The sequence below is a fragment of the Hyperolius riggenbachi genome, chromosome 12 (assembly GCF_040937935.1).
Source record: "Hyperolius riggenbachi isolate aHypRig1 chromosome 12, aHypRig1.pri, whole genome shotgun sequence".
Taxonomy (NCBI): domain Eukaryota; kingdom Metazoa; phylum Chordata; class Amphibia; order Anura; family Hyperoliidae; genus Hyperolius; species Hyperolius riggenbachi.
The window spans coordinates 150645731-150657904 of NC_090657.1; the positions used below are offsets into that span (position 1 = coordinate 150645731).

The following is a 12174-nucleotide window of genomic DNA, read 5'->3' on the forward strand; positions in this document are numbered from 1 at the left end:
AATACATGCAGTTCCTCTACTCTGATGCAGCATATTGTATAACATAATGGGACTGTTAATTTAATTATAACAGCAGTAAAAAAAAAACATCTTTAGATCAGCCTAATGGCTAACGTACACAGACTTTTGCATTCAGTTCGTGTTCAGTTCATGTCCAGGTTACACAAGTGAATGGAAAACTGGGGTCAATGTGAGGTCAACCTAAACCTGAGCTGAAAGCCTCTCGGATTTACAAGCCCTACTCCATAGAGCCAAATTAATCCATGCCATGCACTGATGAGGATCAAACAATCCGAAACAGTCTGTATGCATGTTGAATTATTATGGCTCTGTACATATTAACAAGCTGACACATCATTGCATTCCAGCGGTTCTGGAGGTGTGTTTAGCTTCTAAGGGTACAATGGTTAATTTGCATATATTCAGCAGTGGTGCCTGGGAGACATCTCGAGCTCACGCCAACCTGAATTATCGCAAATTCTTTCTGTTTTAGGAAAGCAAACTTTTGTTTTTCTTAACATCTTAGTAAGGGGGCTTTTAGGACCATTGTAGTCCCTTACACACCCCAATGAGTTCTGGGTCACCATGAGCTTGCTGGTTAGTCTGTGCCTCTCGGATTTACAAGCCCTACTCCATAGAGCCAAATTAATACATGCCATGCACTGATGAGGATCAAACAATCCGAAACAGTCTGTATGCATGTTGGATTATTATGGCTCTGTACATATTAACAAGCTGACACATCATTGCATTCCAGCGGTTCTGGAGGTGTGTTTAGCTTCTAAGGGTACAATGGTTAATTTGCATATATTCAGCAGTGGTGCCTGGGAGACATCTCGAGCTCACTCCAACCTGAATTATCGCAAATTCTTTCTGTTTTAGGAAAGCAAACTTTTGTTTTTCTGAGCTGAAAGGCAAAGGTCTATGTGCACTAGCCTATTCGATTGTACTCAAACATCTCTGTACACTACTTCTAAAGGTATGTACACTCGAAATATTTTGTTACATAACATGATGAGTTATGATCATAATGGGTGATACTGAGATCGCAAATGCCCAGTCAGGATGCACTCATCCACAGCCAGGAGTGCGGCTGGAAGAAGCTTATTGAACGTGGTCCAGTCTAATAAGTTTAGTAGGATACTTCGCTGGAATGGTTGGGTGTAAAAAGATAAGCCTCAGGACGATCAAGTAAACCACTAGTTGCAAAGTAAATGGCTAGCAAATGAATAACTGAAACACAAAGAAATAAAGGAAGAAAACAGGAGGATTGCATCAGGTCTGTGGAGTCGGAGTTGATGAGTCGGAGCAATTTTGAGTACGGAGTCGGAGTTGGAGTCAGCAAATTCATAAAATGAGGAGTTGGAGTCGGAGTCAAATGATTTTTGTACAAAATCCACAGCCCTGGTAAGTATTACACTAAGGGCCTGTACACACTGCTGCGCTTGCGTTGCGTTTTTAAAAACGCATGCGTTTTTAAAAACGCAAGGTCTTTTGAAAAAGAATGAAAATCGTGATGACTTGTACACACTGGTGCGATGCGTTTTTAAAAAAAACGCAAACGCAGTGCCTGCTGCGCTTTTTTAAGCGCAGCGCATGAAAAACGCATTAAAAACGCATGCGCTTGTGTTTTTGCCTGCGTTTTTCAGAAGTCAGTATCCCAGAAGACTCTGCAATGTCCTGATTCCTGTTGAAATGTAAACTAGAAAAAAAACAAAGGATTCTTTAGCCAATCAGCAATTACAAGAAAAACGCAAACGCACAAAAAACGCAGGCAAAAGCGCATGCGTTTTAAAACTACAGGCACTTTAAAAACGCATGCGCTTGCGTTTTTGCCTGCGTTTTTCAGTGTGTACAGGCCCTAAGGAGTCGGAGTCGAAGCCATTTTGGGCACCTGGAGCCAGAGTTAGAGTCGGAGTCGGAGGTTTCATAAACTGAGGAGTCGAAGTTGGAGTCTGATGATTTTTTGATTTTTGTACAGATTCCACAGCCCTGGATTGCATAGGAGTGGGAGAATTTCATGCAATTATCTTTTGTATTTAGGGGGGGACAGTGTTTTAGATACAATTGCCTTTTGTTAATAAAGCTGATTTTGGTATACTTATGGTGGCCGTTTGACCAATAAATTCCATTTTTAATCATGGATTGCATAGGAGACCTGAAACCCTGAAACAACACATTTAAAAGGTGTGCAAGAAGACACCTTATGGGCTCACAGTGTGCAATACATAATATGTAGGCATCTACTATAAAAACAGCCTGGTATGTGTCAGATGCACAGAAAAAACATTCAGCAGTTGAATAAATGGTAATGTAACTGATTACACAGCTAGTGGCTTACTTGTGGTAGCCTGGCTCCCACTTTACCTTTCTTCTAATAGATCACCTATATAGATCTAATAGATCATAGTTCTGTATGGCTAATATTGTGGTGAAACCCTTCCCACATTGTGATGTCATGACCAAGGTCCTGACAGTTTGCTGTCTGTGAATCTTGTTGCATTGTGGGAAATAACAGCTTTTTCCATCTGCCAAGCAAGCAATATCTCCCTTCGTGCATAGCACTCTCAGTAATGAACATTCGGTACAGATCACCTAAGGCAGAACTAAAGATGTCACCATCAGTGATACATTTCAGAATGTAAATCGGGGAGAGGAAACATTTTATAGCGGGCAAACACTGACTAAATGACTATAAATGAATATCGAAAAAATAAGCAATTTGATTAATTATGTAATTTTCACTACAGTTCCACTTTAAAGGTCAGTGAATCAAACGGCGCATGCAATAGACACTAATCCCACCATAACTGTTTATGTCTAGGCTGTATTGTGTTACATGAGGACTTGTAACCTCATGTAACTTCACACACTAAATTCAATGGGTTGGATTCACTAACCTAAATAGTGTGAGTAACCTCCTGTAACTTCCCTGCAACTTCCTTTTTGTGTGCTAAATGTTGTGTGTACCAAATAAGATTCAGGTAAACTGTGGAATGATCATTTATCAACAAGAAAAGTAATAGTGAGTTTAACTTTAGGATTGCCTGGTTAGCATCCTTATTACTTGTTTACCAGATAAAAATAAAGAATTGATTTTTTATTTTATGCCGGACACTTTAAAGGACGTGATCCCTGCACGCTGATTGGCTCAATAGGCTGCCAGTCACAGTGATAGCAAACAGGATGAAGACTCAACAGTGGATGATTTGCAGGCTGTGTGTGAGGGCTCGTTTCCACTATCGCGAATCCGAATGCGTCCAACGCATGCAGATTCGCACATGTAATGCAAGTGGATGGGCCTGTTTCCACTGTAGCGTTGTTGAGGTGCGTTTTTTTCAGCGGTGAAAAAACGCACAAAAGAGCCGCAGAATTCGCCTGCGAGTGGAATGCATGCGAATCGCAGGCAATGTATTTAATAGGGAAATCGCATGTGTTTTTCTTACGCATTTTGTTACACGATTACGTGTGCGATTCCGCATAGGAACCAATGTAAATTAACACAGGCAGTGCCATGGTTAAAAACACATATAGCCTAACCGCATGCGTAATCGCGTAAAATAACGCGTAAAAACTACACCTGCATGCAATTTCAGCAGCGGTGGAATCCAGGCGATTCCGCACCACAATAGTGGAAACGAGCCCTAATGCTGACAGGATTCTCAGGTAGCCTATTCACTCCTACACTGGCGGTAGGCGTGGGCTCTCCCAGGGGGTACAATCTAAAGGTGGCCATACACTGGTCGATTTGCCATCAGATTCGACCAACAGATAGATCCCTCTCTGATCGAATCTGATCATGGCCACCTTTACTGCAAACAGATTGTGATTCGATTTCAGCCTGAAACCGATCGCAATCTGTGGAGATGCCGCCTCCCCCCCCCCCTGCATACATTACCGGCTGGAGCGAGTCCCCGCTGTCTTCTTCTCCGTTCCGGCTCCTGAACTTCCTGTCCAGGGGAAGTTTAAACAGTAGAGGGCGCTCTACTGTTTAAACTTCCTGCCGGGACAGGAAGTTCTGTGTAGCTCTGGAGCCCGAAGCGGAGAAGAAGACCAGGGGACTCGCGCCGGCTGGAGCAGGTAATTATTACCGCTGTATTGCGTCGGTCGTCGGGCATCCGAACGCCGCTAACGACGCACTCAAAACCCGCCGGCGACCGAGAAAAATCTTCCGCATAGATGGGTCGACGGGAATCGACGGGAGCGATCGATTTCGGACGGAAATTGTTCGTTCTGTCAGCAGTGTGCGCTGCGATTTCACAGCAGTCTCGATCACTGTGATCGAAACGGCTGTATATCAGCAGGAAAATCGTTAGGTGTATGGGCCCCTTAAGTGGTTACAGGTCTTCACCAGAGCAGCCTGCAAGAGATGACGGGCTACCACCACTCCTAGTGGGCAACGGACTACTTTGCTGCCTGGTAGCCACCAGGTCTCTACCCCTGGGATTGCCTCACCAGTAACAGAGAGAACAGGAGATTCCACTGGGCAAGTGTGAGCTCAAAGCAAGCTGGTAATTAGAGACAAAATCAAACTAGCTGAGGTCAAAGGGCAGGCAGCGATCAAACAATAGTCCAAAACAAGCCGAGATCAGGATATGCAGATTACTAGAGAAATCATGATACAAGCTGGGTCGTAGCAGGAATTTGAGCGAGCAGGATATCACAGGGCAGACAGGAACGGATTCTGGACACCGAGCAGGGAACAAGATAAACAGGACAAGGGTACAGGGAACCAGGAACCACAGGAAATAACCTTGATGAACTGGCAGTGATCTGCTGACAAAGTACTCAAATATGTATTGAGTCTCAAATGCACAGCAGCTGTGGGCACTCATTAATGCAAATGAAGTCTGTTCAGAGACATCAAGTCCATTGACTTGACTTGCTGGGTGGCAGCAAATGCTTCAGTAGAGCCAGTGGCTCACCAGAAAAGCACACTGAGGCAGAAATGCAGAGTCCTGAGTTCAAATCCGGGAAGCAACCAAACACCTTCACATACGAGGCTGGAGGTGGTGAATTCACCACCTGTCAGCTGCTCCTGTGCATTGGCCGACTGCATGTTAGTGCTTGCTACCAGCAGTGAAGCATAGTGTCTCCATAGAGTCACATCTAAGTGTGGCCTTGATCAGATGTGAAATGGCATGGTTTTCTGCTGCCGATGAAAACCACTGCGTGTAAATGACACCTGTGATGTTACAAACACTGCCATTCAAATGCATTTTTATTGCCTCCGACCGCCATTTATGGTGACAGCCAGAAGGTTCAACTGATTGACAAAAGTGGAAACCTATAGGAGTGAAGGGAACAATAAAGTTTTCTTCTTGATCATTGACTTTTGAGCCAATGAGACAAACAGGGAGAGAAAAATATTGGGTACCGTTAACAGTCATATACTGTTGCCATGGTAGTCATCCAGTTTCTGAAAACATAATTATAACAGCTGCAGACTGAAGATGAAAGATAATTAATGCCATTTGGATACAAATTGACTCTTAATGATGATGATTTATAGATTTTTATACTAAAGTGGAGGGCATACTAATTCATAGTAATTCATTGAAGTGCATTACAAACTGCATAGCATACAAAAAAAAAACATTTTAAAGTGGGCCTGAACTCTCGCACAGGACAGAACGAAAACATAGAGAAATGCATCAGTTTACCAGTGTAATTTGATTTCTCAGCTATGGCAGAGCACCTAATTTGTAAACACAAGATGTTTACCCTATGTCTGCTTCCATGAAAGCGGGAAGTAGACATACTGCAGATTTATTGTAGGGTGTAACAAAAAATGCTTTTCTTTAAAGGTTGTTATGCTGTTACTTATCTTTTAGAGCAGAGAGGTAGATCTGAGTTCAGTACAGTTTCGTAAATGCAAAATCTTTTAGCAGACAAACAGTAAACTTTGTCTGCCTGATTTCTCTTACTGTACTCTACACTTTATCGCTCTTTGCCTATTTTTATTGTGATTGCTGTGGGAAATTTACAACCTAAATCAGCTTTTACCTTTAACTTTTTCAGCCACATTTGTACAAGTCACGCAGTACCTCAAATATGTCACAAGGTGGCACACATATCTACCCAAATCCACATACAGGAATGCGATCACATATAATCACAATAAGACCTTTTGTAGGGGAAATACAGGGAAATAATTCTACAGGGTTTTTAAGATATATATTTTTGGCACGGCAATCCTTTCATGAAGAAAAAAAATCCTCTTTTTAATGCTATAATATAAACTGCAAAAGTAAATGTATTCTTTACTAGTGGATAACATAACTAAGCATTTGTACAATCTCAACATAGATCCCCTCAGAACGTTTGCATCAGTTATAAGTGGATAGGTAAGATGACCACCTCACTGATTCTTTCAATGTTTGTAAAATAGAGTTTTGAAATCTCTTTGCCCAAGTTCCCAGCTGTGTCCTCAGCCAATGGTAAGTCTCCTTCCTGCTGCTGCAGGTGCAAAATCCTCAAGAGACTGAGATACGTAAAAATGTCCAACAGAATTGAAAACGGGTTGTAATTGGTACTCATTCATAATTGGTATGGTTAAATGGTCTTATGATTACACTGGCAAAAATCCCGGCCCGGCCATGTAATAATGGGCACTAGGCAAGTGGCGCAAGCCGCCCACAGCCACGCATGTGCCATCACACACACGCACGCACACACGCACGCACGCACGCACGCACGCACGCACGCACGCACGCACACACACACACACACACACACACACACACACACACACACACACACACACACACAGTGATCCACACCCGCACATGCGTCCTAGTGATGGGTCGTTCGCGAACGAGCCGGCTCTCAGTTTTAAAAGAGCCGATGCCTCAGCCGCCCCACACAGCTCTGCTTTGCTGTGTAATAAAGGGCGCTGAGGCATGCTGGGAGATGTAGTCCTGTAGTTGCAGCTTGTAGGAGTGTATGGGGCGGAGCAGAGCAGTAGCAGGAGTGATTGCCCCAATCAGCGAAGCAGTCTGGAGTTGTCATGGAGACGGGGCGGGGCTTTTACTCCGATTCTGAGTGGTGTCCAGTGATATTTAATGAAGAGCCGATTGAGAGCCATAAGAGCCGGCTCTTTAATGGGAGCCGATTCAGAAGAGCCGATTCTCTGAGAAGAGCCGGAATTCCCATCACTAATGCGTCCACGACCGCTGCCCAAAGCCCGCCCATAGCAACTAGAACTGAAAATTAAGCAAATTCAAAGCTTTTAACATTAGGAGTACAATTCACTTGATGGGCAATGTGATGCACAAACATTGAACTCTTTTATTTCAATTCCTGGAGTTTTGCTTTATTACAATTGATCAAAATATATTTCTGTAAATAGCGTATTTAGGGATCTCTTCTGCTAACAGAGATAGGCTTCAATTCATCAAGCATTACCGCATTCGGTAATGCTGAAAACAGCTGAGTTAACGGAGGACTTAAGAAAATGTTAATTCATCAAAGCTGTTACCGAATGAGAAGCTGAAATGACAGAGCAATGAGATAAATTACCGACTTGTGCTCAACACATGTCAGCAAATGTCAGTAAATGTTAATTCATCAAGGTTACCATATTCGCTAGCACATTCGGTGTTTATCTCCAGCTCTCCCCTCTCGTTACAGGCTTCGAAAGCCTTCTGTGTGAATGTTTTCATGATTAGCAGGAGCAGGCAGCCAATAGAAACAGCCCCTGTTCTCCTGCAAGTGCCGCTGATAGGTGCTGATAGGTCACAGGCTTCTCCACACAAGCTTCCAGACCCCCCAAGCAGTGAGCAGAGAGAACGGTGGTGTAACCCTTTGAGTCCCTGTTTGAATAGGCAAAGATGCAAGTGGTGAAATCACCAAGCATGGCATTTGTAATGTCTCCAGGAAGTTTATCTACGTTGTAGCAAATAAGTAAAATGTTAAGAAACACTGATGGACAGATTCAGAGCAGCAGAGGCAGTATAAGTAACAGTAAATATAACACGTTTCCATGTAAAGGGATGTCTGGATGCCTTCTATTGTTATCAGCTTGTAACAACACAGAGACATTCCAAGCTGCTCTGCACCACTCTGCTGTTATCTAACAGCCTTTGATGAACTGAAGCTGTAGTACTTCGGTAACTTAACGAACCTCTACCACACATGGGAAAATATTGATGAATTAGCACAGTGAAGTGTAAAATACCGAATGCGGTATTTTAAGGACTGGGATTTTGTTATCGAACACCCTTTGATGAATTGAAGCCATAGGCCTCGATTCATAAACAGCAGTGCGATAACAAAAATCTTGTCGGGAAAATACCGCACTCGGTATTTTCCCGGTCTGTGTGCTAATTCATAAAGATTTCCCCAGCTGCCCTTGGAGGTCGGTAAATTACCGCAGCCCATTGAGCGGTAGAGTAGAGCAGTGTCCCGATTCCCTCTTTGCCCTGCAGAAATGAATCACACAGACGGCTCTCTCTGGCTCTCCCACTGATGACTCAGACAGATGAGTCACACAGTCTTTCCCTGCCTGCAGAAATTACTCACACAGCCGGCTCTTTCCACTGATGACTCAGACAGATGAGTCACACAGTCTTTCCCTGCCTGCTGAAATGATTCACACAGACGGCTCACTGGCTCTCTCCACAGATGAATCAAACAGACTTTCGGATCTCTGCACTTTGCATTAATCAGAGCTGTCAGAGCTGTCGGTAACTTGTTAAGACCTCACCAGAGGTGTCGGTAACTACCGCCAGGCTTACCGCATGTTGAAGGCTTTATGAATTGACATTTGCTGACAATTTACTGACATGTGTTGTCGGTAACTGCAGCCAAGTCGGTAATTTAGCTCCCTGGTCGGTAATGTCAGCTTTTCATGCGGTAACAGCCTTTATGAATTGACATTTTTCTAAGTGGTCGGTAAAGTCTGCTGTTTTCAGCATTACCGCATGAGGTAATGCTTTATGAATCGAGGCCATAGTGGTCTGGCCTGTCATGATTGAATTATGTCGTTGATGTGTATTGTATTTTTTGTTTGTTTTTATGTTGCGTTATATAAAGCTTTATAAATCAATAATAATAATGATTCCAGTATTTGTATAGCGCTTTTCCCCTGCCGGACTCAAAGCGCTTGCGAGGCAGCCACTAGAGCGCGTCACTAGGCAGTAGCAGTGATTAGGAAGACTTGCCCAATAAAGATGAACATAGTACTAAAGCAAAAGGATAATGCAAACAACTAACCAATCAAAGAGTTTTCCCATGAAACTCTTTTGATCTGAATTGGGTCACACGGCAGTGCAGTTTCATACCTACTTTTGGCTGAGTTCTGAGACCTTTGGCTGATATATACAGTATATTCTGGCATATAAGACTACTTTTTAACCCTTGAAAACCCTTTGACAAGTCAGGGGTCGTCTTATACACCGAGTGTCATTGATGCCGGGTGATACGCTCTAACTTGTTACCGACTTTCACATCTCGCTGCTGAGGACTGTGGTGAAGCGGCACAGGTGCACATGTGCGAGATCTGAGTGGCAGAGAAGGAGGTGAATAGGATACAAGGGAGAGCCAGACGGGTGAAAGAGGCGTGTTCTATGGGCACACTGCAATCTATTCTTCCATATCGCTCTGATAAACAGGTAGACAAGGAGAGCTGACTAATCCACTAAAGGTGGCCACACACCATACAATTTTTTAAATATCTGTTCAATTTAAGAATTGCAATCAATTTTTCTCACTGATTGTAACATTTTAAAAATCTGACCAATGTACCACACACGTATGTTCAATTTTTTCCCCAATTATGATAAAAATGATTGGAAACTCTGACAAAATTGCTAGGGTGTGTATATTAATAAGTTGACAATCTAACACACACCATACAATCTTTAGAAAGATTGAAGAAAAATATCTGGCATTCTGGATTGATAAAAATCGAAGAAAATGGGAAATCCTGAAAAAAAAGCTTTTGATTTTTTCGAAAGATCAGATCGTTTTTATCGAATTGCCGTAAAATCGGATCATTTTATTGTATCGTGTGTGGCCACCTTTAGGGAGAGGGAGAGTTGACCAATCCAACCAGTCAGTTGCCTATATACTGTTATATACTGGGTACCACATACAGTACAGCACCAGTATCTGTCCATACATAGCACCAATTTATGATGCTTTTTTTTATTTGGTGTGCATTGGAAGAGGGGTAGTCTTATACGGCGAGTATATTCCAAACTCTATATTTTAACTGGAAAAGTTGGGGGGTCGTTTTATACGCCCAGTCATCTTTTACGCCAGAATATACAGTACTACAGTAAGACCATGAAATATAAATGGCACATTACAATATGGCGGTGACAAGTTCCACACAAACATTATATATATATATATACACATATATACACACTGTGAAAATGCACTGCAGCTTTCTTTAGAAATACAGAGAATTGCCTATTCTCCACAACAGAAGTTCTTGAATTGAATTTGTTTAGCGAAATCAGAAAATCACCAGCTAGAACACATATGGTTGCAGGCTGCTTTTAAGAATTGACCAAAATAATCCATCCATTGTATAAACAATCTAATGGCTTAATCACCTACTTACTGAATAGCAGCCAGGCAGATCCTGGAGAAGTCACTATGTAGTTTATCTGGTGACAGCTTCATCCTTCAGCAAGATGCTGGGGACACAAAGTGCTCTTCTCAACACTAGTAGTCCCCGAGTCATAGCCAGACAAACAACAAGACCTCTCTCTCTCTCTCTCTCTCTCTCTCGCTCTCTATTCCTGGACTGCATCTCTACAGGCCGATAGTTACACCTTTGAATGGACCTTATACAGTGGTTTGCAAAAGTATTCGGCCCCCTTGAAGTTTTCCACATTTTGTCATATTACTGCCACAAACATGAATCAATTTTATTGGAATTCCACGTGAAAGACCAATACAAAGTGGTGTAGAAGTGGAACGAAAATCATACATGATTCCAAACATTTTTTTTTAAAAAATGTGCGTAATTATTCGGCCCCCGAGTCAATACTTTGTACAACCACCTTTTGCTGCAACTACAGCTGCCAGTCTTTTAGGGTATGACTCTACCAGTTTTGCACATCTAGAGACTGAAATCCTTGCCCATTCTTCTTTGCAAAACAGCTCCAGCTCAGTCAGATTAGATGGACAGCGTTTGTGAACAGCAGTTTTCAGATCTTGCCACAGATTCCCGATTGGATTTAGATCTGGACTTTGACTGGGCCATTCTAATACATGGATATGTTTTGTTTTAAACCATTCCATTGTTGCCCTGGCTTTATGTTTAGGGTCGTTGTCCTGCTGGAAGGTAAATCTCTGCCCCCATCTCAAGTCTTTTGCAGACTCCAAGAGGTTTTCTTCCAAGATTGCCCTCTATTTGGCTCCATCCATCTTCCCATCAACTCTGACCAGCTTCCCTGTCCCTGCTGAAGAGAAGCACCCCCAGAGCATGATGCTGCCACCACCATATTTGACAGTGGGGATGGTGTGTTCAGAGTGAAGTGCAGTGTTAGTTTTCCGCCACACATCGCGTTTTGCATGTTGGCCAAAAAGTTCCATTTTGGTCTCATCTGACCAGAGCACCTTCTTCCACATGTTTGCTGTGTCCCCCACACGGCTTGTGGCAAACTGTAAACAGGACATCTTATGCTTTTCTGTTAACAATGGCTTTCTTCTTGCCACTCTGTCATAAAGGCCAACTTTGTGCAGTGCACGACTAATAGTTGTCCTATGGACAGATTCCCCCACCTGAGCAGTAGATCTCTGCAGCTCGTCCAGAGTCACCATGCTCTTTTTGACTGCATTTCTGATCAGCGCTCTCCTTGTTCGGCCTGTGAGTTTAGGTGGACGGCTTTGTCTTGGTAGGTTTACAGTTGTGCCATACTCCTTCCATTTCTGAATGATCGCTTGAACAGTGCTCCGTGGGATGTTCAAGGCTTTGGAAATCTTTTTGTAGCCTAAGCCTGCTTTAAATTTCTCTAACTTTATCCCTGACCTGTCTGGTGTGTTCTTTGGACTTCATGGTGTTGTTGCTCCCAATATTCTCTTAGACAACCTCTGAGGTCGTCACAGAGCAGCTGTATTTGTACTGACATTAGATTACACACAGGTGCACTCTATTTAGTCATTAGCACTCATCAGGCGATGTCTATGGGCAACTGACTGCACTCAGACCAAAGG

General features: G+C 43.0%; 1 protein-coding gene across 14 annotated transcripts in view; it reads right to left on the reverse strand.

The window, feature by feature from the left end:
- The window catches only part of ZNF385C (zinc finger protein 385C), a 526232-nt gene that overhangs the window by 313451 nt on the left and 200607 nt on the right, over positions 1-12174 (reverse strand). For 7 of the 14 annotated variants that reach the window (XR_011025353.1, XR_011025355.1, XR_011025354.1 and 4 more), the window contains exon 1: positions 6783-6997. The exons of 4 other annotated variants lie outside the window; for them this stretch is intronic. Coding sequence is in view for 5 of the 10 variants with exons in the window: in XM_068263763.1 (XP_068119864.1) it covers positions 6783-6904 (122 nt within the window). In the remaining 5 variants the exon portion in view is untranslated. Of the gene's footprint in view, positions 1-6360; positions 6381-6782; positions 6999-12174 lie in introns of those variants that run through there. 3 more of the 14 variants (XM_068263753.1, XM_068263754.1, XM_068263759.1) reach the window with 3 other exon arrangements.